Raw genomic sequence first — 22,513 nt, 5'->3', positions numbered from 1 at the left:
TGGGAGGCAGAGCTTCATTTATAACCCCATACAACTGCTGGAAAAGGTTCAACTTTAAAAAGCATTAGCCTGGTTACCTTATGGGCCCCTGCAGATCACGAAGTGAAATCACATGAACACAACAGGCCTATTAATCACCACAGTGATTCCAAAGTGAGAAACAGCCCCAATGACCAACTGGAAAGAAAGTTGAGAAAATTACCTTCTAGTAGTTAGGTAACTCTAAAAACACCGGTAGTATCTTTCTGTAGGGCTTCCCTTTTGATTCCTTGATGAATTCAAATAGTTAACCTGGATTTAAGTCCAGTCAACAGAAATATACAGTGGAGAGCAAACAATGGCATTTCTACCTAAACAAGTCTGTTTCCCTTCTGAGTTACAAATAAATTACACTTACATGATATGCAGAGGTGACTTTCTGTTTTTCACATAACTTGGTTTACAAGGTAAAGAAGGATTTGAAAGAAAATAAGGAAAAAAAATAACTAATTCTTGATCTTCTGTATAAGGAGGTATTTTAAGTCAATTCGAATGACTTGTAATTGACTGACATAGGGATTGTTTCAGAGAATACAGTAGGCTACAGCAAGCTTCTTCCAACCAGGATTCAGAAAATGTATTAATTTACATCACCTTTGGAAGAAGCCATCAATGTCACAAATAATCATGAAGATAACAGAGATCAAACAGGTTAAATGTCCCTTTGTCTTAGTGGCAAGTATATGTGCTTATCTGCAAAAAGTAAGATGATGGGGTTTCATGTGCTCAGAATTAGCATTTATCCACAAGCCTCTGCTATTTTTTCACTTTCCCTTCTAAGAAGCCTGGGCTGACATGACTTTGATTCCCCAATGCCAAGCAGCAGATCTGGGAAAAAGACTTTTGCTGTAATGGGAGAGTTGGAAATGAAGTGACACCAATTACCTCAAACCATGTGGCTGCCACAGCCATCTTTTCACCTCTGCAGTAAACCCTCAGGGCTGGTCTGTATGTGAAGCAAATCCTTTGAAGAGTTTTCCACATCTCCATTCTCTTAAAGTCATCATATCAACAGTGACACTACTGTGGACTAGCACTTGAAAGTTCAGGTCTCCCAACAGACTCCCATACAGATACCTTTCAAAATGCTTTGTCTTGAAGAATAAAAATGCACAATTAAACCTAAAGAAGTAACATTAAATAGAGGAGTTTACAACTCCTTGAGTAATGAAAGCTCATAAGATAGACAAGAAACAAATCTTTGTTTGCACATTATAATCTATACTAAACAGACACTTAAGAAGTCAACAAATTCAGTGTGTTAAGTAGCAACCTTTTAATATAGAAAGCAGAACCATACTTTGCTGTTAACAAATATTTTGAAAAAGGCTTATAAAATTAAATCTAAGCCAAGTATCTGGTGCATCTGCAGCTGAGAAGGAAGCATCAATACTCCAAACACCTGCTCAGTTTGTGTATTCTCCTTTCTTACAGAGGAAGTATGAGCTTCCAGTTGTCCAACTGATTTAGAGAGCAATAAACTATTGCTCAATAAGAACTATTTTCTTAGATGATTACAGACTAAGGCCAAAGAAGAAATTCCCATGTTAAGCACCATCAACATGGAAGCCTGTCAAGGATATCAGTTTCAAGAGCCCAGATTTCTTCCCTGTCCCTCAGAGCTGGAGGTCAGTCTACCACCAAGTGAGGCTCACAAGAATAAAATCAAACTATCATGGAAAATACACTCAAGTCACACTAGAGTCAGCTGATGCCAGGGGCTGGACAGCAGCAGGTCCTTAATGTGCTCCACAGTGAAGATGAAGGGTGAAAGAAGAGTCCCAACGCACTGCAAGAAACAAAACACAACAATAAATCAGCTCAGTTTCCAAACCAACTTTCTTCTGCAGACTCAAGGTATGAAAAAAACCTCCCTGTGTCTTTCCCTCAGGGCAACAGAATTCCAGCCCCTTCACTGCTGATGCCATGAAAGAGGCTTGCTGTAAACATCAGATATTAATGAAGACACCCAGAAGAAGAAAAACCCTCTGGAAGGCCCCGTCCCAGCCTTGCCCACTCACCCCTGGGGCAGTCCACTCAGCTGGAGGCCAGAACACTGGGAGCACTCACCGGCCACAGCACCCGCAGCACCTGGGCAAGAGCACGAGGGTTAGCAGGCATTCCTCCACACCACAACTCTTCCAGCTGCTCAACTGTGCCTTCAGGGCTAAACACACCAGGGAGGGGAGGACAGAGGGTTTTCAGAGGATCACAGAACCATTTAGGTTGGAAGGGACCTTAAAGATCGCCTCATTTTTTCAGCATTCAGGCACAGATTATTTACAGGTCACCGACTCAAACTGAACAGCCCATCCACCAAGAGCAGTCTGTGCTTCCAGACGGGATCCATATTCTAGATGCCATCTAAACAGTTCCAGAAGTAAGATTAGGCTAAAACAAATTGTGAAAACTCCCCTGCATCTTCTCAACCCATCCCCCAGATATTCCACTGGCCCTCAGGTTATCCTTGTGCAAACCCTCATTTCGTGAATTAGCAACAACAGGACTCACTTACTTTGAAAGTTTTACTTTGGCCCTCCTGGCTTCTATCATAACCTCAAATATTACATTAAAAAGGCTTTTAAAACATAACATTCACAGCAGTGAATGAGCTGTAGGAGCTTTTCCCTGCAGTGGGCTTCTTCCCTGCCTGTTTGCGTGTGGCACCTTCACATTAAGTGCATGAGTTAAGATGTAGATTAGCAAGGCAAGAAACCTTTGCCCTTGGCATCGACACTCAGCTCTGACAGGAAACTTCAGGCTTTTCTTTTCCCTACCAAGTGTAGAACCACTCATTACACATTGGCAGGGAAGTGCACATCTCCAAACTATACACATTTTCTCTTAGATAAGCAAAAGACTCAAGTGTTTATAAATATGAAAAGTTCAGCAGCTGGCTAAAAAGTTAATTCTCCAGTCTCACTTAATGAGCTTTGGGGAAAGTGGTAGGGGGATTTGTTCTTAAAGCAGAATGTCACACAAAGCACGACTTGCCAGACACAGCTCTGCTTTGCCCTATTTTCTGTCCCTAGATGGCTGCCACGGACAAAATGGCAAGGAATCCTCCAACAGGAAGCTAGGGAACAGCCGGAATGAAAAATGTTTTCTCCTAATCTTACAATCATAAAAATTAGCCAATTTTTAATTTAAGTCCCATGACTTCTTTCTTCATTGTGAGAGTATCAAACAATCTATATAAAACCACACTGGAACGGGGACTGTCTTAGGATTTTGTCCAATTCCCTGAAAAAGAAAGTTGTTTTCAGTAGGGTACAGCAGGAACACTGCGCCACTATTTTTTCAGCACTTTAGTAATGATTTACATTGGTCCGTTCCAGTAACATAAGGTTCTGATGTAAAAAATGGGATTGATCTGCTTGGAATTGCCCTGAGAAGCTGTGGCTGCCCCACGCTTGGAAGTGTCAAGGCCAGGCTGGACAGGGCTTGAAGCCCCCTGGGACAGTGGAAGGTGTCACTGCCCATGGGATGAGCCTTTAGGTTCCTTCCCACCCAAACCATTCCATAATTCTATGAAGGTCTGTTCAGAGCTTTCAGGAACTTCTGACATCCGTTTACAGTGCCTGCTATCACTCTCTACCACTGGTGCTCCTGCAGACTTCTGGGTGTCTTTGTAGCACAGAAGTGATACACTTTTGCAAGATGATACATGTCCATCCAGTCCTCTATCTATGCAATTATTAAAAAATAAAAATCCATGCTGAATGAAAAAACGAGACCCTTTTGTCTGCAATTTTGACAGTTGTTTTATCTAGCAGTGTTTTCTCAGCTTGTTCAGAGAGCTGTTCACATCAGCATCATTTGAGTACCTTCCTCACTTCTGTCAGTTACTGTAAAGAATCTAATCAGTAACTACTTTAGAAACAGAGCTGTCTAATGATCAAGAACAGTGTGATGCTCCAGGAGATCAGAAACCTGAATGAAACAAACAGCGAGGCCCAGGGAGCACCTGCTGGTACTGCAGCTGCTGTGGATCCTCCACCACTGCCTGTTCCACTGTCCTCACCAGCACCAACTCAGAGAGTTATCACGGAATCAGAATAGTTTGGATCAAAAGGGACCTTACTGATCATCTAAATTCAACACCTTGTCAAGGGCAGGGACACCTTCCACTATCTCAGGTCGCTCCAAGCCCCATCCAACCCGGCCTTGGACGCTCCAGGGATTTGGCAGCCACAGCTTCTCCAGGCACCTTCATGGGCTCTAACTGCAGCCGCACATGCCCAGCACTCTGCCAGCAGCAGTCCCCAGCGCCTGCAGATCCCCTGAGCCGGGTGGGACACCCACAATCCATGTGGGACCCCCACCATCCGGGCAGGACACCCACAATCCGCGCGGCGCCGGCTCCGTGTGGGACCCCCACGATCCGCGCGGGACCCCCACGATCCGGGCAGGACACCCACAATCCGCGCGGCGCCAGCTCCGTGCGGGACCCCCACGATCCGCGCGGCGCCGGCTCCATGTGGGACCTCCACAATCCGTGTGGGACCCCCACGATCCGCGCGGGACCCCCACGATCCGCGCGGCGCCGGCTCCATGTGGGACCCCCACAATCCGCGCGGGACCCCCACGATCCGCGCGGCGCCGGCTCCGGCGGGAGCGGCTGCGGCAGCCGGTGCCAGCGCTCCGGCCGATGCTCCGCCGCTCTGTGTACATTGGAACCAGTAAACGCTTCCTTGTGATTTTTGGCCACTTGGAATATTTTTAGCAATTTGCCAAGGTTTACCCCGTGATTTATTATGGAGGAAACAAACTCAAGCACTAACAAATGAAAATATGTAAACTCAGACTTTTCAAGTCAATAGAAAGGTATTCAACTTCTTAAACCCCTTCTGAGGCGTTCAGCTCACTGTGGATTCAACTGCTGGAAAAACAGTTTGATTAAGAAGTAACTGAAATGTAATCTAAGGAGTCACTGCTTGGAGATTTATAGCGAAAAATTCCATATACACAATACTTTTCAACTGCCATTCCTAAAACTGTGGTCTAGGTTTCTTGGAAATTCAAGAGTTGGAAATACATTTTGCATTGCTTTTATCTATGGTAAAAGCACTCCAGATATACCCGCTAGAACTTTTATTATCTCAAAGTACAATATTTAATAAGTTAAAAAACAGTAAGATGAAAAAAATACTTGAAATAAAATACATAGGAAAAAATAATTTAAAAAACTTAAAGCAGTGAAATTACTTGAAGATATAATGCTCAATATAGTAAATAATAATTGCTTTATTACAGTATGCTTGAGCGGAAAGGCTGGTATCATTAAATAGAAGATAATCTTCCATTTTTGGTATGAAAATTCAAGTAGATGCTACTATTACAGACCTCCAGAAAACAAGAGAGTATGTAAAAAGTGATAGCAGCCATCACTTGGGTTATTATCTGTAGTTAAACTATTGAAGCAATCTATGAACTAAAACACAGAATCACAGAATCATGGAATGATTTGGGTTGGAAGAGACCGTAAAAATCATCTAGTTCCGACACCCCTGCTGTGAGCAATAAAACCAGAAATGTTACTTTGATGTTGAGTATCATTGTTTCTTACAAGTTTTCTGAATCCCTCTGAAAACATCAGGAATAGAATCATGAGTACAATCATCTAATAAGTAAAAGATGGAAGAATTTTTATCATTAGAGTATGATTGAGAGTCAACATTAATTCTAGCTAAAACAGCAGAATACTGGAAGTTGGTATTTCCTTCTGAGCTGCCAATCTCAAGAGAGTAATACAGAATTCCCTGCTTGCCTGATGATCTCAGTACATAATTTCGACTTTTGCTGATAATAAACTGCCACAGAGTGTCAAGGGCCCTTTTGCCTGTGCCTGCTGCCACTGATTTGGTTGGGGGAATGCTGTGGCAATGAGCACTCTTCTTGATCATCTAGTTTTTCAGCTGAACAGACACTGTCCATCTTTTCCTAAAGAAAATAAGCAAAATAAACACGCTGCCTAATGACTAAACCCTGTAAGGTTCTTCCCCACACTTGGGCATGTCACTGGACATGCCAACTGCAAAGCAAACTCAATTGTACAAAGTCTTGTCTTGTCTTTTCGTTCAAGAAACCCAGCAGAGAGAACTCCACCAAGCAATTCTTTGTTAGCATAACATTTGACCTTGTATCTCTTTGGAAATCATACAACTTTGCTAATGCAGCCCTTACAGAATTAATCAAGCAGATAGTTAGCCCCTAGTTACTACGAATCCAGCCAATTATGAGCTGCACTGAAATTTGTCACTGGCATGTCCAACTACATTTTCCAGCATAAAGATCAACACCACTGTGTGGAAATGAGGTCCCACTCCCAGACCTGCATGACTTGGACACTAGAACTGGGCTCACTAGTAAAGCCAACACTTTTAGGAACAAAGTATTCTTAAAAAATAAGGGCTTTCCTCCTGGGTCTCCATTACCAGGATGGAAAAGTCCTTTACCCTCTATTTTGACTAGCAAAGCCAAAATAAAAGATTCCCTTAAGGGTTCAGAGCTCTTTATTTTCTGCTCTGCTCTACTACATGAGATCCACAGTTCAATAAAGGCCAAACTTACTGCTTGGAGTTGTCTGAGAAGCTGGAGTGGGAAGCTGCCACAAGCTCCACAAGCATGAGATTGACTAGAGGCTCCTTCACCCTGGACCTCAAAATTCCCCAAAACCCACGAGATACCTTAGCAAGCCCCATGATAGAGATAGTACTTACAGCTTTTGCAAAAATGACCATCAGCTCAGGGAACTGGTGGGTAAGGAGGGCCAGCATGGCTGAAAAGGAACACAGGCCTGCTGTGAAATGGATGAAAAAGGGAAGTTCCTTCTGGGGATAAACGGAGACTTCATGAAATGCTGAAAGAAAAAAATGAGGAATGTTGACATTTGATAATCAAAGACTGCTTTCTGAATTATTTATGACCTTGTAACTCATTTCTGGACTTTCAGAAGGAAAGACTCCTGCAGCATGTCTTAGGTTCCAGTACTTTACTTAAAAATGTTTGTCCTACATCACATGCTTGTTTTCACTATTAACAGTCTTTACATATTTGTTTTCATTATTAATATTCTCTTCCCAGTCTTCTTTTTCAGTTTCATGGGCTTTATTTTTGAAGCATTTCATCAGGCTCAGTTTTTGGTACCTACTTTTCTAACAGGACAGAGGGAACACCTGTGAAGTTCACAAGCTGTCAAAATTATGTGAACCAACTAAAACAATGCAGGTGTTTTCAACTCTCTGGAGCTCTAATCCTGTTACCTGAAAAGAACAACACGTCTCCACACCCCATAATAAGCTGAGCAAGTACAAAACGACCAGCATGTTGTATACACATGTATTTCTTAGTACTTCTTGAAGACTTCTGGTTGTAGACTACAGTAAATCTATTCAGAGCAGCTGACAGAGCAGACCTCAAAGAAAACAGCACCAGGACTGGGTTATAAATTCTGTACATAGCAGCTCCTTGCAATTTCCAATCTCTGGTAACAAAATCCAAAGCAGGTGATTAGCCAGGCTAAGGGTGGCATGTGGAGCTTTCAGCACTCACAACACTACTACTGGTCACTCACTGAGGACCTGCTGGGTGAATTTGCAATTACTTACTGGCTCTGGATACCTGCAGCTCTGATTTCTATCCAATGATTTGAAAAGATTTTTAGATGAAGAAAAAAGTAGTTTCTATAGACGTAAGTAATTATAAAAAGACTGCCCTTCTTGACAAGCTCTTTTTAAAATCTAACAAAAACATTAAATTAGAAACGAGCCTTTTTTGGTAAAACAAGAAAATACAACTGTATGCTTTCTTACACTGAAGGCTGTGGAGGAAAAAGACACTTCACCCTCCCAGTCACTGCTTCTGAATGCTAGCACATTAAAGCACCATTAGAAGAGTAAACCCAGCAAAGTGTCTTGTGCTCTTGCAACTCATTAACAGCAAAGTGCTCAGGGTTTGTTTTGGTTTTTAATGATAGATTTTGGAGGAAAATTAAGTAGGATATTTGGAGATCCATGTCTAACATTCATAAGAGATGTTAATGGTACTCAGAGATTCCTACTATATAGAAGCTCACCTCATTTCTAAAACATGGAGCAATATAACTTAGGAAAGTGTTTAAAAAATAGAAATTAAATCTTTTTGCAGTAGCTGTTCCTACATTTGGAAATTAAAACCGAATTCAAAACAGGTAAAGACAACTAAAGCTAATTCTCTACGTTCACAGACGTTTGAGAAGCGTTACTCATCAGACCAATCCAGGTTTTTCAAATCATTGATTTGGTCAACATTATTCTAAATAGATAAATTTATATTAAATTAGGTGTCAAGATTTCCTGAGGAAGTACTGCAATAAAAGTGTTAAGATGATTTTATTTATAGGTAGTTTTATATTTAAAACATAACAGGAATGCGTGAGTGATCCTGTTGAAATATCTGCATGTGTTGGTGTTTAATTATGCTGGGAAGTCTACAATTTAGGGTTAGTTGCTAACCAAGGAATTCCTTGTGCAATATCCTGCATAAGTGAGAAATGAGTAATTTAAAGCAGTCTGGGGGCAAATTTAAATTACACATTTTAAATATAACTTCAGGCTTTTAAATAGAAACACGTCTGTGCAGTTTTCCTTTCCACAGCTGTGGTCTCTGTAGGGCTGCTGGTGCTTTTGCAGTAGCCCTTTCCAGTCCCTGGGGAATTGTGTTTCTTCAAGATATAGAAGTTCAGCCCCAAAGGAATTCAATTAAGATGTATAATTAACAACTCAATTCTAATCTAAATTAATGCTATTTTCCTAAATATCATGAGTACCGGCAGTAATGATATAGTTTATTTGTCTTGCCCAAAGGAAAATACATGTAGGCTCATAATTGTATAAAGTAACCTTGAAGCAAAGAGCAGCTGGATAAGACTTACTTTTCAGTATCAAATGTTACTATAAATCCATAGAAATACATGTATAAAAAGTTCCAGAAGGCAACTGGTAGATAAATAGACCATTGAATTAACAACAGAAAGCAATCCATGTTATCCATGTTCTGTGAAGCTACAGATTAACCAAAGATTCTCTGTAAGATCACAGACAGCCTTTACTGGGTAGCCAATGCAGGACTGGAACCATGGATTGATTCCTTGCTACAACAGCAGTCAAATCGATGAATTCTTTTAAAAGCAGTTTTTAACAAATGGTCAACTTTGTTGTTCTCAAGGTTAGCCAGACCCAGTCTGAATGTACCACACACAGATTTCATCTCTGAAGGACTCAGGCTATTACAGCATCAAGCTGACATTTACCACACACACACACATCAAGTGCTTCAGGATCTGTTGGGAGGGACATCAACAAACAGCTGAACCCCCTTCACAGGAAGCTCAAACTAAAAAAATCATAGTAAGGTAAATACAGAATACCACAAACTGAATATGTCCTTAGCCTGTGTTTTATTATCATTACTGCTTAAAAAACCACTTACTTGGCAACAGTTCTCTGTCTGCTGTTTCTGTGCAGCTTGGGTAGGGATAGAAAAGATGTCCTTTCTCTAATGGATATGGGATCATCCTAAATGCTGCAAAAAGGGGAGTGACATCAGATCTGTATCTGATCAGGCAACCAGCTTCTCACAAAGAGAACCAATCACGTTTGAGGGGCTAAAGGCAGAGAGACTAGTCTACAGTACAGAAGAAAATAAAAGGAGATACTTACTGCCTTCCCATGTGCAGTGCAGCAGATTTAGAGCCCCTTCTATCCTCTTCCAGTGCTGGAGGTGGAAAAAAGCATATGCTACTGCCTCACTGTCCCCTCGCTTTAGAATGTGCTCTGGAGGCAGCACGAGGCTTTTCATCTCTAGTAAATACTGAAAGGAAAAACAGAAAGCACACCTGGTTACATGGAATGTTGTAAAACTTTTCATTGTGAAACAAATAATCATTTTAGGCATAACAGAGCTTAGAAGGGGCCAGCTTCTACCACACAGCAGCCAGGCTGCACTAAGAGGGAAATGAAAAGCAAGAAAACACACTCCTGTGTATATGATTCTTAAATTAGGCTTTCATAACACACAGACAAAAAAAATCAAGAAAAAACATATGGCTTCAGTAAGACAAAATAAAAATACATTCTTGTGGAATAGACATTAAGGATAATGCTGCAGGTGCAACACCAATGAGAGACAAATTTAGGCTGGTATAAAACCCCAAACCAAAGGTATTTTTGCTCATTACTTCATCATTGAAAGCTTCAATGTAGGCAGTTGAGCACTTGTTAGCTCTGAAGCATGAGCAGCAAACCTGAAAGTGTCAGTGTGCTAACCCAAAGAAGAATAATAAACCAAACCCAGGAAAATCTTCTTTTAATGTGGTCTTACTGGGCTACCACAAGGTACCTTTGATTTCAGATTTTTTTCAATTTCAGCCCTCTTCCTCCATCAAGAGAAAATCTGATGCTCAAAGGGGTCAAAGAACACAAGGATTAATCATTTCCTATTTCTTTGCAACACAACATGCAATTTTTTTAATGTACCACATTTTCTCATGGTACACTAAAAAAGTCAGGTATTCATTTGAACTTAAACCAGATGACTACTTTTTACAAGAATGAAATGACAGTTTCAGCTCTAGTATTTATCTGTGAGCTGCCCTCTCCTACCATAGAGTGTCTCATTCAATAACAGCCAAAGTTAATCCACATCTTTGATCAACGTAGCTGACAATTCCTTGGAGTGTCCCCAAAGTATAAGAATGCAGCTAACTCACCGATTTATTTCAGCAGATGCCACAAACTATGAGATTATTTACTAATCCAGTTTGAGGACTTAACTTTTCCCATTCAGACTCTTCAAGGAATGTAGGAGGGGTTGTGCCCCAGCCAAATAAAGCACATTTGCTGCCTGGCTAGGTTCTTCTCTCAGTGCCTTGGGCCTGCACTCCGGAGGGTAATATTCCTGCTAATCCTCTCTAATCCTCTTCAATTTTTTTTTTTTTTTTTTTTTTTTTAACACAGTAAAGGATCACTCACACAGCACTGCTGTGGGAAAATGGTCTCAAATATCTGACCTCTGACCTGACTCCTCATGCTCTCCACAGTGGCCACTTTTCCATTATGCTAACTGGGAATATAAATCCAGCAGTGGTGGTGAAGCCCCACTGCAAGTATTGCCACAGCACACCAATGCTCAACTCCAGGCTTTGGCTCTCTCTCAGCCCATGTTACCACATAAACAGAAGAATTCCAGTCTGGCAGGTTTTCAGGTCCATGTTTAAGCATAAAGCAGGCAAGGTGTCAGTGCTGAAGGTATCTCAGTACTGAACTGAAGGTTTGGAAGTCTTTATACACAATAAAAATCTCTAAGATATTCAGAAGATGACTGCAAAAGATTGTTTCATAAAGTACCAAAATGCAGTTACAGATTTCTAATTTGAAATGGTTTAAGAGGACCACTTTTCTAGCTGGTTCTACCTTTCCAAACGAACCCCAGCCTTGTTAAAAGCAGAACAAAGAGAACAAACCTTATTTTATTTTCCTTATGCAAAATGTTACGTACAAAGACAATCACTTTCATCAGATGTGCAAACAGAGACTTCCTGCTTTACATACTCATTTTTAGTCTACGGGACAGAACAGAGTGGAAATTCAAAGATGAGATTTTCTTCCCCCTCTGTGATCCACTGGGTAAGTTGCTTCACTTCTCTGCCCTTATTCATTTGTTTGCTTTGACCATAAACATTTCAGAGCTTTAAATAGCCTGCACCAGTAAAATTCTGCTCTGTCATCGAACCAACTGGTGCCTCAAGGCAATGTTGTAATAAAAACCCATAAAGAATGGATAGATGTACAATTAGAAGAGAAAATCAAATTACTGAAACCTGGAAACAGTTTCTGAATTTGTCTGCAGAACTACAGACCGTACCTTAACAACAGCCTGTTTGAAATGATCTTTAACATCTTTAAAAAGGTATATGAGGCTCCAGACACAACTGGAGGATACCCAAAACAAAAGAACTTTTAGATAATGATAATGCATTATAATCTTCTGCCCCTAAAGGCAGAGGCTAAAGAAAAATCTGTCTGAGACTGTCTGAAATGAACTTGCTACGCTCTTGATCAGTCATGCAAACAAGCAGCAATTTCTGCCAGCAATTAGCTTCCTCAGTGCACATTCTATTGGATTGGACAGGCAGACAGAAGGCAGCGCCCGGATCATTCCAGCCTCCCCAGCAGCAGCCACTGGGGCTCCAGCATCATTTCCAGAGGATTAGACCCTGCGCTGAGCCAACCTCCTGCTTCAAGGTTTCATACTGAAAGCATCACTGGTACAGTAAAAAGCATTGCAAGACGTTATTTTCACCCAATGCTCTGTGGAATCTGTGTTTTGATGCCAGACATTAAATTACAGCCTGTGGTGATACAGACTCTTAATCTTGTTTACACGTGGATGAAGAAAATAAGTGACTGCGGATCTTTCAATAACCATGGAGCCATGGTTGAAAGCCCAGCAGAATGAAGGGGTTTGGAATACTAGAGTGACTATTATTTGGAGAACTTAACTGGCTTCAGAGACTTGGAAGCAGGGTGCTGGAATGAGATACCCTTCAGGTCCCTTCCAACACAAATCATTCTGCGATTATTTTACGATTTCAAATATCTCAATTTATATTTCTTAATGTCCAACCTTACTGAGAGTAAAGCACCTTCACTAATACATTACTGGATTTCCAATGAGTTATTAAATTCTAAGTTTAAATTTTTGTGCAAAAAACTCTGTTTGAACATCAGCTATTACTTAAAAAAAATCTGGCCACAAAACATTAATGATATAAATACTACCGTTTTTAACAACTCTGCAGCTGGAGTTATAACCAAATTCAAGAAAATACGTGGCTACAAAGGCTCCAATAACAAAATTATATTATAATACAATATTTTTCAGGATACACTACAAGTGGTCCAACAGGAAATAAAATATTCTTACCTTTGGAACATGAGGGTTAAATTCCACAGCTCTGTGAATTGCTTCCACAGCATTAATTTCTGCTGTACTAAGCCCTCTCTTGGAGGCAGTTTCTGGGGAGAACCTGAAGGGAAAAACCCACCTTGAACAAAAGTAATAAATAATAAATGCTAACCAGGTGTTTATTTGCACTGCAAGCTTGGAGTTCATTAAAAATTGGCAGATTCATAAAGAAATATAAACAAATCCTTCTGGGAGAAAAATGTTCATATTAAGTCAGGTATCTTACTGTTTTCCATGCCCAGATGACATGAAAATTCATGTCTATCATGTCAGGTGAGTGTCCTAACTTCCAGCTCCCTGTTACAGCATCACCTGCTGGGAGTTGGGGCTGGGCTCAGACCACAGTGAAATACCAGCATCAGCCACCACAAATATCCTGCACCCACCCCAAAAAACAAATCCCAAGCAAAACATTAAAAACAGAATTTATACAAAAGCATGTGGCCAATACATGGGCTTGTGAAAAACACCCTCACCTGTACTAACTTTATTGATGCTTAAAAGTAGTTTTAAATTGTGTTTTATTACACACACAAATAAATGTGTATATATAAATACACTCAACTTGCTCTTAGAAACGTAATTGCTACATTTCTAGGCATAACCAGGGATGTATAAAAGACTAAAAAATTAAAATAATCCTTGAATCAAAGCAAAGATTTTTTTACAGATTAAAAGTAATTTTAAACCATGAAAGATTTAGACCTTTTTCCTTCATATTTTACATCAGAACCCAAGACTAGCAACAAACTGTTGTTTTCATGCCCTTGCTTACCTTTCCGAAACAGCTCTGGCCTTTAGCAGAGCTGCTGTGTAACATATCGCTGCTGATTTGGGAAGACTGATATCTGTGATAAAATAAAATAATTATTTATTAAAGCTGTAAGATTCTAAGGCAATACAAACATCCCACATCCTTTGAGTTAAAGATTTTTCCTTGGGTATTTCCTTGGGAGACAATAAATGTAACATCTGGAACATTTCAGCTGTGATTAGCAACTCTGAATTTCTTTGCACAGTCACCAGTCAGTCTCTCAGATTGGAAAATAGGCAATAAGAGTCATTTTTTGTTTCTAAATGTACCAACACACTGCAACTGAATCCAAAAAGAAATGCACATGTAAATGCACTTAAGAACAGAATGTATTTCCTGCATTAATCCACAAAGATTAAAAGTAATCTTCTAATCTTTACTTGATTTTGCAACTGTAAAATTAACACAGTTTTATACAATGTGAGAGGCTGACCAGGAGCTGACTGAAAAAAATTGCATTACAGACAGGTAGATGAATTTTAACAAAAACGCAATTTCCGTTCTTCTGCAGCTCCACAGGGGAGAATTCTATTAGTTGTAGCTTTGTAGAATATCTGAAGCCAAGTCCGAGCTGACAATTACAGATTAGAAGGTTAGCACTCCACAGTGTAAGTTTACTTTAAAAGCAGACAAAGTCTGGGGTCTAATTCCCAAGTACCACGTTGTGTATAGTCAGATGGTTCTTGCTTTTTTTGTAAATCCCATCCTGGGCCTGTCCATCACTTAGTGCAAGTCTGGCTGTTGTGTCAAGCAAAACACAGGGGTGCTGCAGGGAGTTTGAAGCCGATACTCATTTTCCCAGATGCTCAGAAAAAAGTCAGCAATGCTTTCTTAAGAAAGTGTCACAACTCCTGGTATTACCAGAAAGAAGCACTGGGCAAAGTGCAAATGGCCCTGCTTCGACAGACATCCCTTGCTCACATCACTTACACTCTTTTGCAAAAACACCCAGATTTTCCAACAGGCATCACTTACCATCATACTTGGCTAAAACTGCCTGGACATCTGCATAAGCCTGTAACTCCAGAAGGGCCTCTAGGAGGTTTTCATGGATATTCAGCATACTGAGAAGTGGAAATTCTTTCATCAACTGCAAATTAGTAAAGAGAAATAAATTACATTTAGCACTGCAGTTGAATTACTGAAATACTTAATAGAAATCAGTACAATAATCTGGGAATTTTTAATGTTCTCTTCTCTCACAGTGTAAGAAACTGGCATGGAGGCAGCATGAAAAGAACAGCATCCAATTATGATGCGCAAATCTCATGGGAAAATAATTCAATTTGATTAATTATGATGCCTAGAAATGAACTTAAAACCATCAATTAGGACAATGTGACAGAAAACAATGGTTAACTCAGCTTTTACTTTTACTTACGTCTCTCATCATTTTTACTGCTTCTCGTATTCTTCCAAGTTTCCTGGCACACATAGCTAGTCTCCTTCTCACATACACCAATACATTGGTGTCTCTTCCTGATGACAAAGACAAAAACATGTTAGTCTACCTGTTTCAACCCTTATCTCTCCTAATTATAGCCTTAGTTTTATATTTCTGCTCACACAAACCCAAGAGTTCCAAGTCCTTACTCAGCTGTGCTTCGTGCTGGGGGCTCTGAGAATGACAGTTCTGAGATTTTCTGTAAATCATTTCTCCTGCTTTCAGAGCCTGCTTGAAATACTTCTCAGCATCCACAATGGTTGTTGCTTCTTCCTCAGCCAGGAGGACATACGCAGTAGCACAACTGAAATAAGAGAAAACCCTACCAGTTATTTTGAGGGAGAAAGTTTAGTGGTTTTAGTAAGTGTCGGAAGCATAAAAAAATCGACAAGATAATCTTACGTTTAAGACATAAGTACTGACAATACTAAAATTGCAAAATACTGACTTCAGTTCAAAGGGGGAGTGACAGGAAAAAGGAAACCTTTTCCATTTTACAGAAAAACCACACACACCCCTCTCATTTGGAGAAAAAGCAAAGGAATAAATTGTTAAGGCAAGTTAAATTATTTTTCCTTGAAACTGTAAAAATGGTCTTTATCTGGAAAGGTTTTTCACTTGGTTTGCATTTTCAAAATCAGGAGGTTTTAAGACATTTTACGCAAAACTAACAAGACAACATAACAAAGCAGATCACAGTTGTAGGTGAAATTCTTTGGTTTATGCTACAGATTATTTTTAAGTCCTTTACAGGAGTGGCATCTGTGAATTCCAAATACAGTTCTACCATGACACCATCTCTGAAATAAATTACCTTATATTCAATTAAGACCATTCCATACCTGAGCAAGACGTCTCATTTGTTATTGCCACTAATATAAGGTTTTAAGAAAAAAAGCAGGAGAAAAGATGTTTTTAGCAGAATAGTTCGATACTGCCGGGCAATTTACAGCCCCATGTGCAATTCCCAGGCCTAAGAGTCCCCCTTAAGCATTCAGAACTTTGCTAAAAGCAAATTATTAGACAAAGAAACTGACAGTGTGCTCAGTATCCTTTTGCTTAATCCTTCACACTAGAAGCACAGCAGCTGAACTGATGAACTTACTCATTGTTCAACTCCAGAGCTTGGTACGCTGCTTTAATGCGGGCCTGCGGGTTCCTCTCTCGCCACGCTTTCTGCATAACTGCAAAAAACCATGGAAAGGCTGGTGAGGGACATGGACACCTGGGAAAGACCTGGGAGCCAGTGGAGGCCACTCTCTCTGCTCAGAGCCAGCTCTAATTAACATTCCCTTCCAGCCTGAAAATTCCTGTTTGCTGTACAATTGTTCTAAGGAAGAACAAACAAGTGTTTTAATTTCAGCCTGTTCCTACCACAAGCATCAAGTTCTTGCAACAGCTCATTATGCCCCAAATTTAGTTTAAGAAAGTAACACCACCAGGAAGATTCCTCACTGACCATTTCAGAACTCCTACACAGAGCACAGAAACAGCTTACATAACCAGGCAGATGTACAATTTCTAAATTGCTACAGATTTCTGGAAACATTTCCCAAGACTTGTTGAAAGCTTGGCAGGAGCAATTGCTAAACACAGGTTCTTGCATAGACCTGCACAGAACTTTAAATTAAAATAAGCTTTCAAACAGAACTTCAAAGAAAATAGTGATGGAGTAAGTGGTGTCTTGCACAGGTAGGGGTTTGTACCTAAATATTAAGTTGTCCAGAGTAGCTGTGGCTGCCCCTGGATCCTTGGCAGTGCCCAAGGTCAGGCTGGACATTGGGGCTTGGAGCAGCCTGGGACAGTGGAAGGTGTCCCTGCTCACGGCAGGGGGTGCAGCTGGATGAGCTTTAAGGCCCCTTCAAACCCAAACTATTCTTGGATTCTGTTCCATGATTATTTTTAGACAACTGTCAGATCATAAGGGTTAACAATTTTTAAATTTACAAAGCACATTTGAGTGGCATCAGATGGCAAAGTGAATTCAAGATATACATTTATCACCTTATTAGGAAGTGTTCTAGGGAACAAGTAAAAAGAGTGAAATCTATTCAGAAGTGTCCTTTGAACTACAACTTGAATTCAAAATTATTTCAGTGCAATAACTCTAAATCCCTCCCCTCCATGCTTCCATTTGGTAAAACTGGAAAACACAAACTGAAAACCAACTTCTAGAAAACAACACACTCGGAGCTATTATTTTCTATGCAGGATTATTAACTCCCAGACTAAAAACCAGTTCTGAAAGAACTCCAAAACCTTACGCTCATGGAGTTCTATATCTGGCCTATCTCAAGGACGATAAGAAAACTGAAGAATCTATACATGTTTCTTTTGGAACAAAACCTCCTGCTGTCAAGCAAGAATAACGTGGAAAAATATTTGAGTTTTCTTTCGGAAACAAAATATTAGTCTTGGCTCAGCAAGCGAGACAATTCACTCCCTTTTTTTGAAATAAAAACACATCTTTCATATCAAACATGTCACAGCCAGCTGACAAGGAACACCTCCGGAATGTGACAAACTGACAATAATTCACACCCACACTGACAATAACCAGGTAAAGAACATTTTCTGCACTAAACATGTGGAACACAAGGAAAAAAATCCGGAGACTGCACTATTCATTACTATGGTTTAAATGAGACCCCATTTTGGCTGTTGAGAATATAATCCAAGTTTGCAATAGTGTGTTAATTATTTGAAATGTGTGTGATCTTAAAAAATGTCAGGACCCTGACAGCACCGAAGTTGTAGAGAATGTACAACATGAAATAACATCTTTCCACTAAGTTTCACTAAACACTAAATTTCAAGGCCAGGGTCTTGGAGCAGCCTGGGACAGTGGAAGGTGCCCTTGCCCATGGCAGGGGGGTGAACTGGATGGGCTTTAAGGCCCCTCCCAACCCAAACTACCCTATGATCCTCTCCATCTATTAAACCTCTTCATTACTTGAGAGATGGCACAGTTCCACAAAGTGTTTGACAATAATCTGTACTACTTTGAAGTTCACTAAAAACACACACTTGACACTGCCCAACACTCACACACCTTACACAGACATCAGTACCTGTGTCTGAAGGCCGAAGGGCATCCGTGTCACATGTGAAAAAGGTTTGATGATCTTGAGCAGACAAATTCATGTCATAGTAAGTAAGAGGCTCCTTCCCAGTCACCCACATGTACCTAAAACAGCAGAAATTTCAGTAAGAGGCATTCCTAGTAATTAGCAATGCTGATAACAAGGCGATATCTGACGTGCCTAGTGCAAAAAATCTGTAATAAAAAGCTACTAACATGAAGTTTCAACTACTACTGTTCAATAATCTGTAAAGTTGTAAATAACTTGGGAACAGGCTTCCTAGAAAGCAGCTTTTCCCATGAAGTAACACTAGGACACTTACAATATAATTTAATAAAAGAGAATTTAGATTCAGAATCACTGTCTCAGCCTCTGAATATTTTTTTTCCTACTTTACTCTCAAAAAGCCCTGATGTTACAGTAATATTTTTGCTCTCAACACTGGAACTGCCAAAGCTTGGCTTGGTGCCTTTTAAACACAGAGTTGGTATCAATCACCCCTATAATCTCTCAAGCCTACAGCTGTCTCCTGACATTACCAGTGCAAGCTCTGTGAAAAAGTCATGTGCATGCCCTCCAATAAATTTAAAAATATGCAGTGGAAAACAAGATAATTAATACCTGCTATACTCTGCCCCTCTGAAAAGATTGAGAGGATTTCGCCACACTTTGCACTCTGAGGAATAAAAAAAAAGAAAGTACTTTTTAACTAAAAGCATGGGAAATATTACCTTGGTGCTAAAATGCAGTAATACAAAAGCAGTTGTGCTTTTGAAAGCATCCTTAGTTTATTATTATGGCATAAATAATAATAATAAATAAATCTTTAATTTATTGTAATCAACATCTTCATAAACTTCTGCTATTCCATAAATACTTTTGCTCCCCAACATTGCTTGGGGTACAAAAGCACAGGGTGGGAAGATTAAGCAATGCATGTACATACACTCATGCAATATTTACCTTGCACAGATTTAGAACAGTAAATAACTGTTACTGAAACAGTTTTAGCTAAATGCATAACATTTCCTAAATCCTATTTTTAACAATGAATGGTTTAGAGTAAAATACATTATTATTTAGTTTATTTTTACCACTATTAACAAATCACTCTGTAAGATGTAGGCATTGTCCATTTTTTGCAAGCCAAAGCCATTAAAAAGCCAGCTGAAAGCGTAAGGAAAGCTCGTGGGACACATCAGGAATCACCTGGCATGTTCTGCCTGCTGGCCTCATTCTCCCCCGCCGAGAAAGCCGCTGGGGCTGGGGGGCTGTTCTCTGCACCCCCGATGAGGGGCCTCAGATGGCTCACAGACACCTGCTCAATGAAAGACGTCCCGTATTTTCGGAAGTGCCACCACTCAAACACCTGCCACGGGAGAAAAAAGCACCAGAAATTTCCTTAGGTGACACCCTCCCAGCAAACATGAGGGATGAAGAGTATCCACAGCAAGGGCAGCCCCCTGCAAAGACCAGGATGGAACTTATCTCCATAGAGAGTGACACTAATGACCTGGTTTGGCCTGTCTCGTCATGCAGGATCACTCAATGAACAGGAAAGAGAATGGAAAAAAAACCAGAAAAATTTTAGTCAAATGTTATATTCCTCCTTCCCAGGTCACAAGGGTAAGTCACAAGCCCTTTCAGAAGTGCCTGTATAGAGAAACTGGGAACAGAAGCAAAAAACAATTATATCCTCTTTTTCTGGTGAGAATATTTCAAGCTGTAGCTCTGCCTGTAGGACCAAAATTGTAGTATTCAACACAGGTGTAGTTTTTTTATTTCACAAAAATAATCTAAAAGAATAAAGGATAAAGCAGCCCAATAAACTGAGATGTTCTGCTAACCAGAAAGAGAGAGGCTGGCAAAGAGACTTGGCTAAGGTAACTGCAATGACAGTCATTTGGCAGAAAGTTTGGGGCAGAAATGTTACCATCTCTTTTTGAAGCTATTAAAAATACCTGCATATCACAAGCCCCCAAGGACTACACCAAACCGTCAGCCCTGGACCAAACTGGATCCTGTGCCTGGATCAGGTACTGGTCTCTTCCCTCTGGTGACCAGTGACAGGAGCCAAGGGAGCAGCTGGAGCCATGTCAGGGGATGAAACCACCCTGGCATTCCGTACAAGTCATTTGCTCAGACTCATGCAGTCCCAACATACAACACATAAAGCAAAAGAGTTGCAACAACACATCAGAGAAGTTCCTTCCCAGCACAAAGGCACCCTCTAGAGTCGGATATTCATTCCCTTTACTCCTCATACAGTCACCTGAGAGGTGCTAAAGTTGTTTAAAAAAATAAAGAAGTGGACTACTTACAAATATCAGTCCAGATATAAAAGATGAAGTTACTGTAAGGGCAAAGTAGAATTTTGGAGTCAAAGTGCTTAAGAACACAGTCACTGTTAAGAGAAACAAAACCAAAGACTTAATAAGTAGGACTGAAAAACAAAAGCAGCTTGTCTATAAAAGAATGCTGAATATCATGCAAATATATAGTATACTACAGACCTAGTAGCTTTATAATGCTACACTGTTAAGAGAATCCTCACCACCTATTATTTTGTTTGTATCTCCCTTGCGACAGTCAATATTTATATCCAACCAAAAAAAAAAATCACTGTACATTTCTAGACAAAGCATCTTATGGTTTCACCTATACAGTGGCTGGTGGACTACAACAATTTAATGTGTTATTTCACTTTAAGACAAAATCATCTTGTTTTAATGCAGACTTATATTCAGTGCTAACATACATTTTCCACAGACCTCTCCCTCCCGCTATCGAGAGCACAACGCAGGGAATGCAGCTATCTAGTGGTGCTCTGACCATGGCTTGGACTCAAAGTGCACATCAGCCCTGTCACCTGCCACCAGCACAGGCTGGACAGGGACAGTGGTGGCCAGGGCAGGGCTGCAGCCTGACAGATCCCCAGGTGGGAACTCGCGCAGCGCTGGGGCAGAGCCTTGGCTGCCTGAGCTGCCCCAGGACTGCCCAGGCCTCGGCCGTGTCCCTGACCCTGGGGTTGGTGATGAGCTCAGGGTGCCATTGAACGAGGGTGGGATGCACGACCAGCCCGTAGGCACCGCTGAATCGAACATCAATTAATTAGGGAAAGACCTTATCGAGTCTGTGACCTGTCCCCACCTTGTCAACAAGACCAGAGCACCGAGTGCCAGGTGGAGCTGTAAAGAGCGACAAGGCGTCCCCCGAGCCTCCTTTCCTCCAGGCTGAGTCCCCCCAGCTCCCTCACCCGCTGCTGGTGCCCCAGACCTTCCCCAGATCCGTTTCCTTCCCTGGCCACACTCCAGCCCCGAACGTTCCTCCCGAACGGAGGGTCCCAGACCCGGGCACAGCACCTGCGGAGCCGCTCCCCAGTACCCAGCCCGGCGGGACAATCAGTGCCCCGGTGCCGCGGGATACACTATTCCCGGCCCAGCCCAGGATGCTCGGGACGGCCGAGCCTGGCCTGCCCCAAGGCCCGGCTCCACAGGCGGCGTCCGCCTCCCCCCGGCGCGCCATCCGCCCCCGCCGCCCTCACCGGCCGCCAGGCCGTCCCGGAGTCGCACCGGCACCCGCAGCACGGCGTACAGGAGCCCGAGCCCGGCGGCCACGGCAAGGAGCCCGCGGGCCCAGGGCGTCGCAGCCCTCCGCCGCAGCTGCTCCCAGCGCCGGAACGCCGAGGCCGGCCCGAGGCACGGCGGCCCGCGGCCGCTCCCGCCGCTGCCGCTGCCCTCCGCCATAACCGCCGACGGGGCACGCTGGGACAGGGGCGGGACAAGCACCGGGGCGGGACTCTGCCAGCGCGGGCAGCCCGTTCACCGACCCCATCGCCGCTGCTCCAGGGCGAAGCGCTGACCGATCGTCCCCCACACCACAACAGCGATGCCCGGAGGCTCCGGGACGCGGCAGGTTCGCCAGCGCCGTGTTCCCGGTAGCGAAAAACCTGCCCGTTCTTATGATGGTGGCATCGCGGCGTCTGCCCGCAGCTATGATGGCAGCGGCCCTGCTTCCGGTCAACAGATCCCGGACGTCTCAGCCCACGGGGCACGCCGGGACAAGGCCGAGACTCTTCTAGCGGGGCTCTTCTACCGTGGGCAGCCCGTAGGTCGAGTCCATCAC

The 22,513-nt window shown here is 41.9% G+C and overlaps 1 protein-coding gene across 6 annotated transcripts; it reads right to left on the bottom strand.

Moving 5' to 3' along the window:
* Positions 1-1,291: 1,291 nt before the first annotated feature.
* On the bottom strand, positions 1,292-22,467 carry ST7L (suppression of tumorigenicity 7 like). Of its 6 annotated transcripts, XR_010745364.1 has the most exons (17): positions 21,933-22,177; positions 20,710-20,792; positions 19,598-19,757; positions 19,010-19,064; positions 18,377-18,492; positions 16,411-16,489; positions 15,455-15,609; positions 15,243-15,340; positions 14,837-14,951; positions 13,823-13,895; positions 13,006-13,126; positions 9,741-9,891; positions 9,511-9,603; positions 6,762-6,901; positions 2,061-2,130; positions 1,711-1,828; positions 1,292-1,648 (listed from the first exon to the last, which is right to left on the bottom strand). XR_010745364.1 is itself a non-coding variant. In XM_066335743.1 (16 exons), exons 1-15 carry the CDS (start codon positions 22,132-22,134, stop codon positions 2,077-2,079), a joined length of 1,695 nt encoding a protein of 564 aa, XP_066191840.1. In that variant the 5' UTR covers positions 22,135-22,177; the 3' UTR covers positions 1,292-1,828; positions 2,061-2,076. The 6 variants fall into 6 exon arrangements, 5 of the variants coding, with proteins under 5 accessions (XP_066191840.1, XP_066191841.1, XP_066191844.1 ...); XM_066335743.1 differs by having other exon boundaries at positions 1,292-1,828; XM_066335744.1 differs by having other exon boundaries at positions 1,292-1,828; positions 13,006-13,108.
* Between the last annotated feature and the right edge of the window lie 46 nt (positions 22,468-22,513).

Source organism: Sylvia atricapilla, chromosome 25 (assembly GCF_009819655.1).
Source record: "Sylvia atricapilla isolate bSylAtr1 chromosome 25, bSylAtr1.pri, whole genome shotgun sequence".
NCBI lineage: Eukaryota > Metazoa > Chordata > Aves > Passeriformes > Sylviidae > Sylvia > Sylvia atricapilla.
Note: the sequence above shows the minus strand (reverse complement) of the source record. Positions and strands in the feature narration are given on the sequence as shown.